The sequence below is a fragment of the Arachis ipaensis genome, chromosome B7 (genome assembly GCF_059453495.1).
Source record: "Arachis ipaensis isolate K30076 ecotype BB chromosome B7, ASM5945349v1, whole genome shotgun sequence".
NCBI lineage: Eukaryota > Viridiplantae > Streptophyta > Magnoliopsida > Fabales > Fabaceae > Arachis > Arachis ipaensis.
The window spans coordinates 140792137-140809633 of NC_142442.1; the positions used below are offsets into that span (position 1 = coordinate 140792137).

At 32.9% G+C, this 17497-nt stretch overlaps 1 protein-coding gene, 1 long non-coding RNA gene and 1 other non-coding gene across 4 annotated transcripts; all 3 read right to left on the reverse strand.

Moving 5' to 3' along the window:
• Positions 1 to 715: 715 nt before the first annotated feature.
• On the reverse strand, positions 716 to 7039 carry LOC148554343 (uncharacterized). Its single transcript, XR_015892384.1, has 4 exons — positions 6829 to 7039; positions 5373 to 5439; positions 5158 to 5284; positions 716 to 930 (listed from the first exon to the last, which is right to left on the reverse strand). It is a non-coding gene; the product is annotated as an uncharacterized LOC148554343 (long non-coding RNA).
• Positions 7040 to 7423: 384 nt separating this feature from the next.
• LOC107607925 (transcription termination factor MTERF4, chloroplastic) lies at positions 7424 to 11154 on the reverse strand. Of its 2 annotated transcripts, none has more exons than XR_015892383.1 (3): positions 10718 to 11154; positions 9660 to 9761; positions 7424 to 9315 (listed from the first exon to the last, which is right to left on the reverse strand). It is a non-coding gene; the product is annotated as a transcription termination factor MTERF4, chloroplastic (transcript). The 2 variants fall into 2 exon arrangements; XR_015892382.1 differs by having other exon boundaries at positions 10685 to 11154.
• Positions 11155 to 12010: 856 nt separating this feature from the next.
• Positions 12011 to 16151, reverse strand: IRX9-L (Nucleotide-diphospho-sugar transferases superfamily protein). The gene is made up of 4 exons (XM_016308277.3): positions 14828 to 16151; positions 13413 to 13662; positions 13063 to 13266; positions 12011 to 12804 (listed from the first exon to the last, which is right to left on the reverse strand). The coding sequence occupies exons 1-3, from the start codon at positions 15715 to 15717 to the stop codon at positions 13096 to 13098; spliced, it is 1311 nt and encodes a 436-aa protein (XP_016163763.1). The 5' UTR covers positions 15718 to 16151; the 3' UTR covers positions 12011 to 12804; positions 13063 to 13095.
• Positions 16152 to 17497: the final 1346 nt, after the last annotated feature.

Here is a 17497-nt window from a genome sequence, read left to right on the forward strand (position 1 = left end):
GAATTAATGAAATATTCCGATAAACAAAATGAATATGTAACACTTTCAGTTGATTCTAATATTTTTGTTATAGTAAGAATTTAGTTGTAAAATCTAATATGATATAGAGACCCAATTAAAAAGAAAAAATATATGGACCTAACAGAAAATTCAATAAAACTATAAAGACTTGTAATTAAAAAAAAAAAAAAAAAAACTAGTTAGTTGGTTACTACGAAGCACGGACACTTTGCTGAGTTGCCGTGTCCGCGTGTCGGACACATTTCGGACACGACACTCACCGACACTCGTCTGACACGCGTGTCTGCTGTGTCCAAACCGTGTCTCAATAAACAATAAAAAATTCTTCTCTGGACACACTTTGACACACCTAAATACCATCACGTGTCAGCGTGTCCGTCTTATTTTTAATATATATTCTTAAAATAAATTTAGATATAGTATATATTATTATTTATTAAAACAAAAAATATTTTAAATACTTGATATAATTAAAATAAGACATTAAAAATAATTTAAAAAATTAATTTATATTTTAATATCAATAAAATATTAAAATGTCATTACGATTTATCTAAAAAATACTTTATATTTTATATGTATGCGTGTCCCCGTGTCATGTAAGATTTTCAAATTTGCGTGTCGGCGTGTCCCGTGTCGTGTCGTGTCCCGTGTCCGTGTCAGTGTCCGTGCATCATAGGTTGGTTACCTCATGTCCAAAAAAAAAACCTATTTTTTTTTATAATTTCCAACTTCTACCAATATGTTTAATTGTGTCATACAAGTAATTAAATAAAATAATATATCTTCTGAACCACCAACAACATACTTCCCATTTGTTATAGAAAATGTGGATGAAAGGCAATATTTTGAGTTAACATGACCAGTGTATGACTTCAGAAACTTGCCAGTAGAATAGTTCCAAAGCCTCTGCAGGGAGAGAAGAATTGAATGAAGAAACACAAAAAAGATTAATAAACTGAACAAGTCAGTTTTAGCCAACTGAGCTAACATCCAAAGTAGAAGCCATATATATATATATATATATATATATAGTCTTAGCAACAAAGTAGAAGCCATTAGAGAAACTTATCATGATAAGCAATCCATTAGAATTTTGAAAGACTAGAGTAATGAGTGCATTTACTAGTTAAACATAAGTACTTAACATCTCATTCATCATTCCTCAAGTTCCAAAAAACTAGTTAAACTTTAGGAAGATGTTCCCGTATACCACTTCAGTTACTTGGAATATGATATTTCAATTTTTACAACCATTAAAATTTATATTAAATAATACATGTGGTTAAGATTTAGTGAACAAAAATATTGTGTACAGCAATTATAAAAAGTCCACAAAAACCCGCAACAGATTCTTCCTTTTTTCAGTTGGGAATGGATAAAAATGTCCAATCTACCCAACTTGTATTGGACTGCTGCATCATGATATATGTTTATGACTTATGTCAAGCTTTTTTTTTTTTTTTTTAAGGCATGAGTCATCAGCTCAACTTAATTCACAGTGAATTTTACTTTTTATTTTTTATTTTTTTTAAATTGGCCTCTTAAATAAATGTATAATGTATTATCATGAATGTTATGGGATTAAAAGCCTATTAAAAAATCTTTGAAAAATAATGTTAAAATGTTTACTTTTGTTTTTTTAATTTATTGAAATTTTTAATTTGTGTAAAATTTTAAAAAATTTATTATTTTATATATCATTTCATATTTCGTTAACAAAATAATAAAATATATACAAAAAATTTTGGTTATATTTTATAATTTTATGCATGAAAAATATGTAAATATTTTGTTTTTATATAAGCAAAATATACACAACTGAATCAGACACAAAATTTGAAAGAAAGAAAAAATTATTTTGGATTTCGCTATAAAAAGTATATTCCTATGTTAAATGTAATTTTTTTTAGTTTAATTATTCTATCGGTTTTTATAATTTTATTAAATTTTTTATTAGGTCTAAGAACAAATTTAGAGGGAGACGAGTAGTAGCCTTGGCACCCCAAAATTTTAAGAAATTATACTTATACATGATATATGTATTAAATAAATAAAAAATATTGTGTAATTTAATATTTTATGTGTATTGTGATAGAAAAAAAGAAAAAGAAGAATAGAAACTAAGTATTTTTGTGAAAAAGGAGAATGGTATTTTGGTTTGAAGGACAATTTTAAAACCAAGTTAAACCTTATGGACGATTTTATATGAAAAAAAGGTTGGGGACGAAAAAAAAAAATTTTAGCCTATACTTTCGGGACTAAAATTGTATTTAACCCTATTAATAATGACTTATGTAGTTATATTTTAGTAATCACATTGTCTACTTTAAATGTTCTTTTTTTATAAAAAATATTCAGTTTTTTCTAAATTTATGTTGTTAAAAAAATTTATAAAGATATTCTATAAAAGTACTGCGTCTTTTACATAATTAATAGTTTATAATTTATTTTTAAATTTTTTAAAATTTTTGAAAGAAATAATTTTAATTAATAAGATATATGATATTTTTTAATTAAACAAACTATAAATGATTAATATTTTATAATTTCATAATATATTATTGATATTGTTGTGTTTCTTTTATATAATTGTCATGCTAAAAATAAAATTATGAAAAAAATTATAATTTTTTAATATATATTGATAAAATTTTTGAAAAACTAACTCAATAACTGTAAGTTATATCTAATAAATTGCTTTTATGAAATGAAAAAATATAATTAAAAAATAATTAAAAATTTTATCTAAAATTCAACCCATTCATATTAAAATTTTTAGATTTGTTCCTGATTAGGTCGCTATACTTTTTTTTTTTTTTTTCAATTGAGTCTCTATATCATATCAGATTTTTTAACTAAATCCCTGTTGTGACAAAAATATTGAAATTAATAGATTATTCTGTTAAACAAAACAAATATACCTAGTACTTGACTGAATATTCTATATAGTTTAGCAGAATATTTCGTTAATTCCAACATTTTTGTCACGGTATGGACTTAGTCATAAAATTTGATATGATATAGGAATTCAATAATTAAAAAAAAATATAAAAACCTAATTAAAAATTTAATAAAATTACAGAATTGACAAAGTAATTAAACCATTTTTTTCTATTTTGCATTTTCAACTGATTCATTTATCAAGTATTACATCAAATGGCTTGAATTGATTGTTATTTATACTTTAAGATTGAATTAGCTGAATCATCATTTTTACTTCACAAATTTCAGCCTTTTTTTTGAGAAAATGACAAATAGTTAGGTCTTTTATCTTTTCTCTCAAAGACAACTAAGTTTTTGATTAATTAAAAATACAAAAATGTCTCTCACTTTTTAAAAGGTGAGACATTTAAGTCCCTCCAGAAGATTTATTTGTCTTTATATATTTTGAAATGGAGGAAGTTAAATGTCTCACATTTTAGAAGGTGAAAGTCGTTTTTGAATTTTTAATTAATCAGAGACTTACATATCTTCAAATTAAAAAGTCAGAGACTTATTTATCTTTTTTTATTATTTTTTTTATAAATCTAAAACTATTTTCTATATATATCATGTATCTAATACATATTTTTTTAGCATATAATTTTATTCATTACGAATAAAGGCTCCATCTTAATTAAAATGTGTATTTAAGATTAACAATTAAAAAATATTCTTTTTAAATATAATTTTGTTAATTTTTTTTATCTTTTGAGTCTAAATTAGTAATTCTTATAAATTTTGATTTAATATATTCATAATTTATTTTTACGTATTTGATATATATATATATATATATATTAAAGATTTTTATTTTATAAAAAGTAAAGTTGTTAAACTCTCGAGTTAATTCTTAAATTTTTATAAGTTTATGAATTTATATTAATAAAATGAGTAAATTTAATAACTAATAATTTAGATTTGAATAAACTAGAATGAATTCGAATAAATTTCATAAATTTGTTTTCGGTAACTCTCAAATATACTATTTTAAATTTATTTTGACATCTTAAGTATTAAAACATGTAATTTCAAATTAAAATTTGAAAATTAAAGATTTGACATCTATATCTAATAAAATTTAGTTTTTAATATCACATATTTGTGATTTATTCAAAGATAGGTGATCAGGATAGAAAAAAAAATTTTAATAAAATAAGATAAAATTTTATTATTATGTGTTTGATTGTTTAATTGATGTGAGAAAAGTAAATTAAAAAAGATTTAAAATCGTTTTATAACAAAATATTAATATATAAGTAAAAGAATTGCATGTTTCAAGTAATCTTAAAAATAAGCTCAAATTAAACTCTATAATTTAATTATCAAATTAAATAATAATTTAATAAATATTAGAATACTTATTAATGCATGAAGTTATATGTTTAATATTAAACAAGTAGTAAATAAGTTGTCACATTATATTTAATACATTCGTTGTTATTTTATGCATACCAATGTTATGACTTAAGCAAAAATATTATATATACATTAAAATTATTCACTAAATAATTAACTATTATATATTTATATATAATATATGTAATATTTAATTTTTTAATATATATTTATATAAATAACTAATTTTTAGTATATACACATAATATAATTAATGACCTACATAATTTTATTAAACTTTTCAAAATATGAAATTATAACTATTTATTTATGATATTGTCTATATATAGATCTATCGAAAATTAATTTCCATTTAATTAGATTTAAACACAATAATTGTAGGCCAATATCTGCACTAAAGTAACTTTTCTATTATAGGTTGTTATTTGTTACTTGTTAGTCACTAGCCAGCTTTTTTTGAATTGGTCTTTTATGACAAATCAACTCTACGACTGGAGTTATTTTTGTCATTTCCACCTTCACTATAAAACAAATAACTACTTAGTAAACTTTTCCTACGTGAAATATGGTATTCCAGTTTTTGCAGTGGAATACGTGATAAATATGCTTTTTCTTCCTAAGACCAAATATGCATACTACAATTAATCAATAAGAGACACAGCATTCTAGAAAAGAAAAGCTCAGGCTGAAAGTCTGACATTGAAAAAACCAATGGCATTCAAGATAAGAACTAACACTATTCTTCTACAATCAAATGACGAAAATAATAAAAGATTGAACAGAATTGAAAATTACCAGAGTGTTGTCCAAAGTGCCAACGAGGATGAACTTGCCATTAGGGGAGAACTTGACAAAGGAAACAGGAGGGTTTTCATCGTCAATGAGAGTCTTCATACAGTGGCCAGTGGAAGCATCCCAAATCCTACTAGAAACAATATGAGAACCGTCGCGGTTGAAATCGATGGCAGTGACAGGGTCAGAATGTGCTAGAAGGACCTTAAGACACTTACCAGAATATGGCTTGAACGATTCTGATGGCTCCGTCATGATTTTACTCTGTGTGTGTGGATTGTTCCTCTAATAAAAATGTCATCCAAATATAAACCTTAAAATGTCATCCAAATTTAAAGCACTACATGAAATATCATCGACCAAAGTTTTAACTTTTCTGGATTGGACAAAAAATAAGTGTTAACTTCTCCAGTTATAGGTTTAAGAGCTTTGTGATACAATAAGAATATTAAGCACCAACTTGTAGCAAAATGTACTATCAAGGACACATATACTCATGATTTGCGTGTTTGTTGCCTCTTTATTTGGCTAATCAAGTTCGGTTTTAAAGTATGATATCCCAAAGGTTCAAGAAGGTGATTTCTTAACCAATAATCAAATTGCATAGTGTCAAACAGTTAAATTTTAAGTCAAAAAGTGAGGCTTGTTTACATAGTTATCAAAACCGAACCAGTAATTGACCCGGTCATACGATCGGGTCACCGGGTCACTGGTTCAACAATGGGTCATTAATTCACCCGATCATAATTAAATAAAAATATAAAATTATAAAAATAAAATTATCATCAAAAGTTACAACTTAAAATGATGTCTTCACAAACATATTGATAACAATCAAGTATCAATTCTTAGACATAACTAATGATGCAAAAAGAGATAATAAACTAATCATTAATACAAATGAAAAAGTCTAGGGGGCCAGCAACTTTGTTAAATTTTGGCCAGCATGTAACCAGCAAGGAAAAGTGAGCCATTGGATGAAATCTCATACCAATCTCACAAAATACTTTCTAAATTTAAATGAACAAGAGAGGGCAAAAGATAACACAATCAGTAAATCAAATCCAAAAAATAATCTGAAAATCAACACCTATATCTTCATAGGACAAATTTGAAGCTTGACCGACTTTTCCTTCATTTTAATTTGCATCTATATCTACATTTGTGTATTTTTCACAAATCAATACCAAGAATAATTCATAATAATACAAACAGAAAGTGTGGAAACAACAATTTAACTGAATAATTTTATTCTAAGTTGCAGAGAACATGAGCCCCATTTTCAACAACAAAAGATTTAGCTCAAAAGAAGACATCAACAAATTTAGCCAAGTAATTATTTTACCAAGACCACAATAGCTTCAATCGTGATGATAATCAATAACAAATTTAGCTCAGTCATGATTTTCAGTAACAAACAAATTCAAGTGAGTGATTATTACGGCAACAAATACAACGTTCAGTCAGAAACAAATTCATTCAGCAATGAATAAATTGAAGTTAATTGATTATTTCAGCAAGACAACAAATTCAACGTTCAGTCAAGAACAAATTGCAGCAACACATTCAACTTTCAGCAACAAATTTAACTTTCAGTAACAAAATCAAACTGCAGTGATGAATTACAGCAACAAAATCGAAACAGAAAGAAAGGGGGAATTTGTTGAAACTCACCAAATCGGGTTGCGCCAAGGAAGCTGACGGTGAGGCTCCAAGCAAGAAGACGAACAAGACCAGCCCACCGGGACCTGCTGCCTCTGCTTCCGGCGACGACGAGCGTACGCGAAGGCGCGTGACTGGGTTCCGTGTGGTTCTGCCGCCCGCGAAGCGAGCCCAGAAAAGCGGTGTCTGAGCTTGAGATGGTGAGTACACAGAGTGCGACGAGCTTGATTCCAAAACGGTGAGTGCCAGACCAAGAAAGAAGTGACACATCGGAGACGAGAGTGGCGTGAGAGAGCTTGACAAAAAAATGGAAATACTATGCTAATTAATTTTTTTGCATTTTTTTGTCTAACAATCCATTCAACATACTTTTAGCCAACACTTGCAAGCTGAATGATTACTAGTTCTACTTGCAACTTGTTTTATAGTGGTTCTTAAGATGAATTTATATAATGCAACACCCGATTATTCGAATGTCTACCAAGCTGATTTTTTTTTTTAATTCTTGAATAAATCGCATTGTTTATTACTGTTCATATTTCTAAAAAATCTGATTGATTTACCTATGGCACCTGCACCTAACGAAGTTTCTCAAGCACAATTGCACAAATTGGGAGACCTACAAAATTATGTCTTTATGGCAGTGTTACTAAATAATTAAGGAATCTTACAACATTTTGAAAATTCAAAACAAGACATAATTTTCATAGAAGTTGAGAGCAAAATAGATGACAACTATGTCTTGTAATGGTTTCATCAGTATATAACCGGGAAAAAAAAAGAACGAAAAATTGTTCTATAAAGAAACAGTTCTTCGGTATAGTACTTCATCATCACTCTCCTCTTCCTCATCTGAAAGAATTGCATTACCTGGCAGGTTCAATTTTCCACCCATTAAAAATGTCGGACCTATACTTTCAGTCTCAATATAATTACCCTGCAACCTCTCTTCAAATCTCTGGTCACTACAATTCAGCATCCAATTCAATGAACACCTTATCCCCTTGCTCTTTAGCCTTTGGTATCTTGGTTTGACCCTAGACTCCAGACTGTAAGTAAAGTATTCAGGGAACTCTACAAGCTCTTTCAGTGGTCTTCCCATCTCACTCTTAAAGAAGTAAAAACTGTTCTTCATGAGCTCCACTCTCAGTGCTACTAACTGCGGACACTTGACCACCATGCTAGCCACATCATGCAGTGCTATAGCCCTTCCGAGGAGGAACTCGACCGGCTTCATGATCACGTTTTGGTGAAGGCTAACCACCTGCGGCATCTTCTCCACGACTCGCGCAAAACCTTCAGGATCAATCTTAAGCTTTAAACTGAAGAAGTACTGCTGCGAAGACAACTTGGCTTTGAGGGGCAATCCAAGAATCTGAGGATACTGTGCAATAACCGAAGGCAAACACTCCCTCCCTATCCCAAAGCTAATCAAACAATCCACATTTGGCTTGATAGTCTCTTCAAGATCATATCCAAGCAAATAGGTCCTCTTCTCCAACATCTTAGCCAAAATCTTCTTTGGCAGTCCCAAAGAGACTAAGTAATCAATAAAAGGCTTGATCATAGTCCCAACTCTCATCCCCAAAAAATAAGGATACTGAGTCACCATGGGACCAATATCCCTAGGATTAACCCCAATACTAACAAGATAAGCCACTGATGTACTCATAGTACCCTCAAGCTTGAACCCTAGAAGTTCAGGGTACTTCTGCAACACATACCCAATATCCTCCCTCTCCACATCAAGTCCCCTAAGGAACTTCACAACAGGGACAAGCTCAACAATCACACTAGCATGCAATACCTGCGGGTAGCTCTTAATGAATCCCCCAAGTTTGGATCTTGAAATCCCAATTTTTTCCAAGTACCCCAAAACAGGAATTATGTTCTTCCTCACACTGCATCCCAACATCAAAGGGTAATCGTTGATGTCATCAATTGTTAGCCCTAGTTTCTGGAGGAACTCCACGCGCTCCCTCATGACTTCAACTGTCGAAGGTAGCTCAAGGTCCTGCAACTCGTCAGGGACGATTCCCAAACCCCTGAGGAAGTCGAATACGATGACCCGCGATACCAGCTTCTCCTTGCGACCTTGAATCACACCCCACGTCACCGATGGCATCTCGTATTCGGGAAATTTCGATGCCTGCGTCGAATTCCATGCACACAAAAGAAAAACCCTAAAGGGGTTTAGGGTTTTGTGGATTTCAGAATAAGGGTGCGAAGGAACTCGTGACAACTTCGAAACTGCATTGAATTGGTGAGAAGCGAATTGGGTTGAGAATAAATTGAGGATTTTTCTTCTTGTGAGCATTGAAATTGCAGAGTATGCGCTTGAAGTTGCAGAGTGTGCAAAGGCTTCCAACTTCGAACAGAGACGAAGAGGAAACTGAATGGAGATTCGGTTGGTGAAGGAGGAGCAAGCGGGCCTATTTTGAGGTTTACCTACTGCAACCTTTGTCAACCCAGGAAGATCTATAAGGGTTAAGTTTACAACTGCAGGCAAAGCCACAGAAAGTTAACCACAGAAACAAACTGCCAAGAGAAATTTACCAGAGGTACACACGAATAATGTATTGAGACTACTCTAGATATATGAGCTTTGCAGGCAACTTAAAAGAAATAAAGCAGAAGCAAAAGAATTAAGGACTGTTCCGCTACTCTAGAAAAGATAACCTTGCATTATTTGAACCCTAAATCACCATTCATCCCCACAATCAAATGTTCAATGACAAGGTATGAAATGGTAAGGGAAGAAAGAAAGGTACATACAGAACAATTTGACAAATTATAAGGCCTATATAAAATTACATCCATCAATTGATAAGCAAACAACTTACCATGTGGCGAATAAATGCTGAGTTGAATTGGAATGTTAGAAATTTGTTTCGTCTTCCCAGTTATGCGATCTGTTTCATCTGAAATTTCCTTCCTCACAGCAGCTGCAAGGTCATAAAGTAACGCAAGACATTAAAGTAGTTGTGAAGTTACAACATTGTCACGCCAGTTAAGTAGTTAACCACACTGAAAAATAATGGACACAGACAAACACCATAATTCTACATGCTAAAGGAGACCCATAAGAGTCCAAATTTCAACAACAAACATAGCTTTGCTCCCAAGACATATAGTGCATGATGCCAAAATGACTGACACCGAAAGTTCTGCTACAAGTGTTTATTAAATCAAGGTTGCGAGAACCGAACCGGTCAATGAACCGGTGAAGTAACTGGTTCACTGGTTTACTGGTTCGACCGGAGTTTGACCGGAATTCAACCGGTTTAATTAAATATTAATTAAAAATTTAATATATAGTTTTAAATATTTAAATTTGATCTTTTCTAACCTAATAAAATTCAAAATTACACCTAATGTTCTACACCAAAAAAATATTAACAAAATTCAACTACCTACAGGAACTAATTATCACTAATTAGTAATCATCAGAAAATCAGCAACAACATCATCCTCATTTCAGAAAATCAGCATTTCAGAATAAGCAAACATCAACAAAATCAATATTATTAACTCAGCAACTCAGAATTAAATCCAGTAACTCAACTAAATCCAACTCCAATTCAGAATTAAACAAAGCCACTAATCATCACTAATCAGTAATCATCGAAAAATCAACAACAAGCCAACAACATATCAGTAACAACATCATCATCATTTTAGAAAATCATTCTAGAATCATAAATCAACAATCAACAGGATTATTCCAGTTTCATAAAATAAGAGACTATGTACTCATTCACAATTTTTAGAAATAATGAAAAATTTGATGCCAAATGTAATCATATTTGTCTTAAAATTTTCATAAAAGCTTTCGAGTGAAGTGATTTGCAAATATGAAGATTGGGACCTGCATCAACACTCAGAGAGTCAGAGTGCTTACTGCTTCCCGGCAGCGAGGAGGAAGGGGAGTGACGGCGACGACAAAGGACACGGCCACACCGGCGAACACAGAGAGAGAGAGCGCTTGAACAGGAGAGACGGTGATGGCCACAGAGCTTCCACGCGACGGCGAGGGAGCTTCCTACAACGGCGACACAGCTTCCTAGGACGGTGACGGAGCTTCCTACGATGGCGACACAGCTCCTGCGACGGCGACGGAGCTTCCACGGTGCGACACCGGCGAACAGAGAGAAAGCACGCTCGAGCAGAGGAGATCCAGTGTCTGTGGGTTCCGCGGGGTTGTGGGGCTGCGGTGGTTGCGGTGGGTGCGCGGCTAGTCCGTTAGGGTTTCCATCTGTTCTTTCAACTTTGATTTTTTGAGAAAGAGATGAGAGGAGATGAGTGGGAGTGTTGGACTTTTGGTTTGGGGGGAGGGGGTCCGGGCTTCGGGTAGATGATTTAGGCTTTTTTTTTTTTTTTTTAAGGCCAAAAACGGCGCTGTTTTGAAGGGGTTTTCAAACCAGAAAACCGCAAAAAAACCAGATGATTCTGCCGGTTTACCGGTTAATCGCCGGTTCAACCGATTTTTTCACCGATTTTTTATCAAACGGTTTCTGACCTTACCCAAACTGATTAGGTGACTGGTTCTCAGTTATTCTAGTTAAACTGACCGGTCCGGTTCAATTTTTAGAACCATGCTCTTCACCCAATTTTATTCTTCACAAATTAAAAAAAAAAATCCCTTTACTAGCCTCCTCAAAATAAAGTCTACCAAATCACTTATCTTTAGGTGGAAACCAACCTGCTTCGTTTGTTTTGACTTAACCCACAAGGTGTCAAAATTATATTTGGCAATGGCGGTTCTCAGATCACAGGTTCCACTCAACTGAAAAATTAAAGAGTAAAGTATGTTTTTTATTTGTAACATTTGTGACCTAATATTTAATTGTATTCAATTTTATCTCTAACATTTTCGATTTATATCAAAATTATCCTTGAATATTAATTTCATCTGAAATATTGATGACAAAATTGAAAACATTTAGAAATAGTTTTAAAATAAATAGAAAACATTAAAGACAAAATTGAATAAATCGAAAACGTTAGAAACAAAATTGAATAAAATTATACATTTAAAATATTTTTAAAAGAATTATAAACCTTAAGAACAAAAAATATACTTTATCCAAAATTAAAGGATAAGATAAATGGTGATATCGAATTGGTCCAATTTCTCTAGAGGTTGAGCACTGCACATTTTTATCATTACAACTACTACTATGCCCATGTCGGCTTCAAATTTGGTCCCAGATAAACATCAAATTTAAAATACTAAAAGTATATATATCTTACAAAATTCATTGATCCAAGACTGGACAACAGGTCATTTACAGTTGTCAGAATTGACGACCAAGTAACCATGTTATACTAAATACCACAGAAATTTGAACAGCAATTACATACTTTGCCGTAGTACCCTAATTGTTGTCCTTGTAACAAGTAAATAATTGTCTACCATCAGAGTCCTTTCAATGTAGAAATATTCGCCTTCAAAGTTCAAACTGCTTTACATATTATCGTGCACGTCATTTAATATGTAAAATTCATCCAAACTACTCAAGTATTGCAAGAATACCATCAATTGAAAGAATGAAAAGGAATAGAGTACAAAGTTGAGAAGTTACCCCTCTGCAGATTTTGATAAGGCCTAAATCAGAAACAGTTTTGGTCCACATCAAATTAGCCCCCAAGAAAAATCTATGATCTATATATACCTAATACATAGCTGTGTATAACCTTGAACATCATGTAATTTGAATAAAATCCTTGTCCTGTTTTCCCCACTTTCCTTCTTCCTCTCTTTTGTTTTTTTTTTTTTCTTCGCAGACGATCTTTGTCTCCTTCAAACAAACAAGGCAACATATTCTACAAAAATTTTGCCTCTGCATATAATTTTGTGCAAGGGAACTCATGAAAAGACTAGTAACCAGTTCCTGTCTTGGCGTGCAACATAATGCATCAGTGCCAAAGATGGCTAACTGATGCACCCATCTATTCAGTGACGAACCAATACCAAATATGGGCAAACTGTCATGAACAAAAGCCAGTTAATTTGCTTACAATGAGGTTAAAGCTATAAAGCTATATGAATTTCAACTTGTTACAAGGCCCAGAGCAAGCATGACATCCTCCGAAAAGTTTAACTTTCTTTGTCAAATTATTAACATTGTTTTTCTATGGTATCACTTCATAAGATGACATTTTAGATGTGACACGTTCTGTTTTTCCTTAAGTATTTACAAATAGTATTCTATATACTGCATTACAAGGACAATCAGGTCATACCTATCACATATTCACAATAGATTCGGAGAAGGATTAGTTGACAGGGACCACAGCATCTAGGTTTTTCTGAAGCAGCCAACCCTTTGGATAAACTACGTTATGAGAATCCAAATGGAGATGCCAATTCAATACTTTGGAACAACCAACAGGAGAACCTTCCATTTGATTCTCATCTTCCACCAATTGCTCTATAAAGGTCGTCTCCTGTAAAGACCAAAGGCAAATTCGGCTAGTAATTATAACAAGTACAGGTGATATTTATTAGTTAGCAGAAAAACAAGATGAAGCAGTAAGGACATCAGAAGATATTAATGGGGCAGGACAGCAAAGAGCAACAGTCGGAGCCATACTTGAAAACCCTCTTTCACCGTATCCAATTGTCGAATAGGATTTGTAGTAGGGCGTCGCCATCGCTTTGGATCCCACAGGATTGTGCTATTAAAAGCAAATCCAGACATATCAACATGAAACCTACGAAGTCTTTTACTTTTCTCGTTTGTATGCCATCCAATCACTTGGCTTGCATTGCATACAGGGCCCTCCAAAATAGCCTTGTTCTTGCTGGGTGCTAGCATAGCAACAGGCCAAGTGCCAAAGCGACTACAAAACCAGTTAATGCATTAGAAATATCTGAGGACTCCAAAGGCATAAAAACTAGGGGAGCCGATCTAAAAAAAACTTCATGACTATATGTTTCACACAGAATTATTTATATGTATATCCCAAAACGCTGAAAATCATTAAAGCTCAAGTTCATGTCATCATGAAAAGGTGTTAACCAAGACAAATTTCATCAGCTCTAATTTTTAATGAAAGTCTGTCAGCAACTAGCTAGTGATATCATTGTTTGCGTCTTTCACCAAGACATCTGTTGAACACTCTCATTAACAGGATATTCATATTCCACCATTAATTGCCTTCTCTAAGGTTTTAAGTTTGGTTCTCTGATGAATAGTGTGGGTTGCTTGCCACCAAACCTAACATGTTTGGTATAGTTAGTTTGTTAGGATTGAACCAATAGTGTCACTCACTGCGAAAATGTAATTTTCAAGTAGGATTGGCTCAATCGGAAGTACCAAATTATGTCAACAAAAGGAACATAAAACAAAATTAGGATAGGAATCATCTCAATCATATGGTAACTGCACAAGTAGACGAACAGAGTTCTTGAATAGATGCCTCAAAATGCTAGATCCACAAATATACTGCTCGTTGATTCCAGAAACCACAAAACAGATAGTGGTTTAAGATGGTTTTAAAAACTGCAACATAAATGATCCGATTGCAAGAATAGAAGGTAGCAACTTCAAAAGTATACTAAAAGATAATAAATAAAACCTAATGATCACAGATGGCATTTAATGAATTGTCCCACAAAACATTGCATTTATTAAGTTCACGGATATTCAAACCAATTTTTCTTGATACTTGTTTCTCTACCCGTGTTTCTATGGAAACCATTGATACTATATAGTAATCCTAAAAAAGCTGGCAAGTATATGGAAAATCAAAACATGCAATCAACTTATGCTAAAGAGCAATAGTAAGTAAGGAATCAATGATCAAAAAGCCAATGGAATGAAGTTACACAAACCATGATAACTGAAGAAAGAAGATTAACAAAATTCAACAAACAAAGGACTGAACCTTCGTCATATAATTGCAACAGCCACGGATCACAAACACATCAATATAATAAAAATTAAAATCACATAGAAATCAAAATCAACAGGTGCAGAAGACATTAGGTTAGATTCTTTTATACCTGATGTCTCTCAAGGTATCGAACAACTCAAGCGAATACACATTATCATCATCCGCAAAGTAAACGATTCCATCAAGCTTATGGCGCTCAATGTGCTCCAACGCCGTGTTCCTCTGATGAACTCCTCTGTCCTTCACATCAGTCGAGTTCTTAGCGCAAACCAAGTGCCTATACATCACTCCCGTTTTCCTCAGCAACTCCGCCGTCTCCATTGACGCCGCATTCATCTCCACCACAACCCACAGCACTGGCGGAGGCACCAGCCGCAGTAACTGCCCCAGCCTATTCAAGAAATACGCCTGTAAAGCACGGTTATAGGTCGGTGTTACCACAATCAGCTGCTTCCGCGGCACGAAATCGAAGCGCTCCGCTATCGAGTGATGGTTCGCTACGCTCAGGCTCACCGGATCGATGATGAAACCGCTCTCTCTGCCGCTATCGCTGCCGCCACCGACCGCGGCTTCAACTACTTCGGTTCCTTCTTTTCCGCCGACGCGGTTCTTGAGAACGTGATTCTCCTGAAGCAACTGCGCGTTGGCGTGAGGTGGCTTGATCTCGAACGACATGTCGCTAGGGCGAACGTCGTCGACGACGACGTGGTGGCCGAATGGAAACATTCCGAGCATGAAACCGACGAAGAAGCATAGCAGGCAACGGTACAGAGCCTTCCTCCACTGTCCTTTCCGGCCGTACCTCCGGACAAAGACTCCGGCGAGAAACTTCCGAAGCGCCGCCGCACTCGTCGCCAGCGCCGGAAACGGAGATGTATACTTGGCGTTTGTGGAAGAGAACTTGTGAGACGGAGATGAAACAGATAAGACACCGCCGGCGCCGTTCGGGTACTGCCGATCATGATACGCCGGCGACAGAGTTCGCCGGAATTGAGCCATTAATTTACCTGACGCCTTAGGAAAAAAAATTAATAGCACCTAGTTAACTGAAAAATTCACTACATGAGCTGAATCTGATTAGATTGTAGATTATTAGAAATGAGTATTAGCAATCAGTTGGATCAAAGAAGAACAAAAACCCTAGAAAACAGGAGCTTGTAAAAACTTAAAAAGTAAGAACCGAAATTCAGAGAGGGAGAGAAGAATTGTATTAAATGGTTTAGAGAGAGAAAGTGAAAAGTTTAAGAGAGAGAGAGAGAGAGAGAGGGGGGGTGGGCGGAGGTGAGTTGTTTCCTTCCAACTTCCAAATTGGGTTGGTCCATTTTACAGATCAAAGTCATCAAACATAAACAACGCCTCTACACACGACACTGTGTCTCGGGTCGGGTTTTGGATTCGATTCGGTTTGGTGAAGATCCGTTTACCACTAAAGCTAGTAAGAAACACATGGGCAGCTCAGAAAAAGGGTTCTTTTTTATACCATTAAAAAAGAAAACTAAAATTAAAATTTAATGCGTGTTTGGTTTGTATTTTAATATTTCTATTTTAAAATTTTAGTTAAAAAATAAAAATAAGAAATAAAATTAGAAAATACAATTTTTTTTGTTTTTAATATTTTTACAAAAATTTAAAATAAAAACATTAAAAATAAAAAATAAAAACACAAAACAAATCTTAAAATTTTTAGATTCGGATTATATAATTATGAAATAAAATTAGCTAAAAATATCTTTTAAGGGCATTAATGTTAAAGTAGAAACCTTTTATCTTTCCAACATATTTAAAAATTTGTGTTTTTACTTATCTATTAACATATTATGAATTGATGGTGTATTAGTGTCTCATATTTTAATTTTCTATTTACGCATAATTTTGTTTCCCTAAAAATTAAGTCACATGGAGGCGCTACTAATAAACAAAGCAAGGAAGAAGCAATAATAATAATAATTCCCATAAAAGCTTAAATTGATTTTGGTTCACCAAATATCGAACTCTTAATTTTTCGGATCTAAAGTTCTAATATCATGTTATGATATCACTCATTCCAAAAATTTCAGCTGATGAAAAAAGATAACACTAATAGTTATATCTCTAATACTTTTTAAATTTCTATTGTACAATATTCCATTAATTCCTCGTACTTTTTCATAATAATAATAATAATAATAATAATAATAATAAGAAGAACAACAACGTGAGAGAATACATGTGACTCCTCTCCAGTTATACTGGGAAGAGGTAGTATAATATGTAAACACCGTCCAAAGAAAAGCATTTAATCAATATTTTAGAATTTATTCTATGAACAATGCAAAATGGTTGAGGCCATATTTTTTACCTAAACTTCTGATGATTATAAGAAACAAGAAAGAACCAAGTCAACCAATTGCATTTCACAACAAAAGTCAACCAACTGCACTATTACATGTGAATACAAATATTATATGTATATCAAAAATTAATTTATATATATATATATCATAAATTATTTTTAATATGGAGGTAAAAATAGTATTTTGGTTGAATATTGACATTTAAAGTGTATTATATTATTGCCTCCTACGTATTGACTAGAATATTGTCACATGTTCAACACGCTCTTCACGTGTTGTAACATGCTTCACGTGTTGACTTCTCACCTACAAAAGAGGAGTGTTAGAGGGCTAACAACTTTATAATTTGTAACCATCAAATAGTCATCAATGATGTTTTTAATGGCGTAAAATTTTATTCAATAGTATGAAATTACTCGCTTTTTTTGCTGGTTACATGCTGATCA

Bases quoted from the DNA above. Each gene is read 5' to 3' on its own strand.
- IRX9-L (XM_016308277.3), bottom strand. From the start codon at position 15,717: ATGGCTCAATTCCGGCGAACTCTGTCGCCGGCGTATCATGATCGGCAG. The intron at 13,663-14,827 runs GTATAAAAGAAT...CTGGTTTTGTAG, and splicing joins GATACCTTGAGAGACATCAG to TCGCTTTGGCACTTGGCCTG. The intron at 13,267-13,412 runs GTATGGCTCCGA...TGGTCTTTACAG, and splicing joins CGGTGAAAGAGGGTTTTCAA to GAGACGACCTTTATAGAGCA.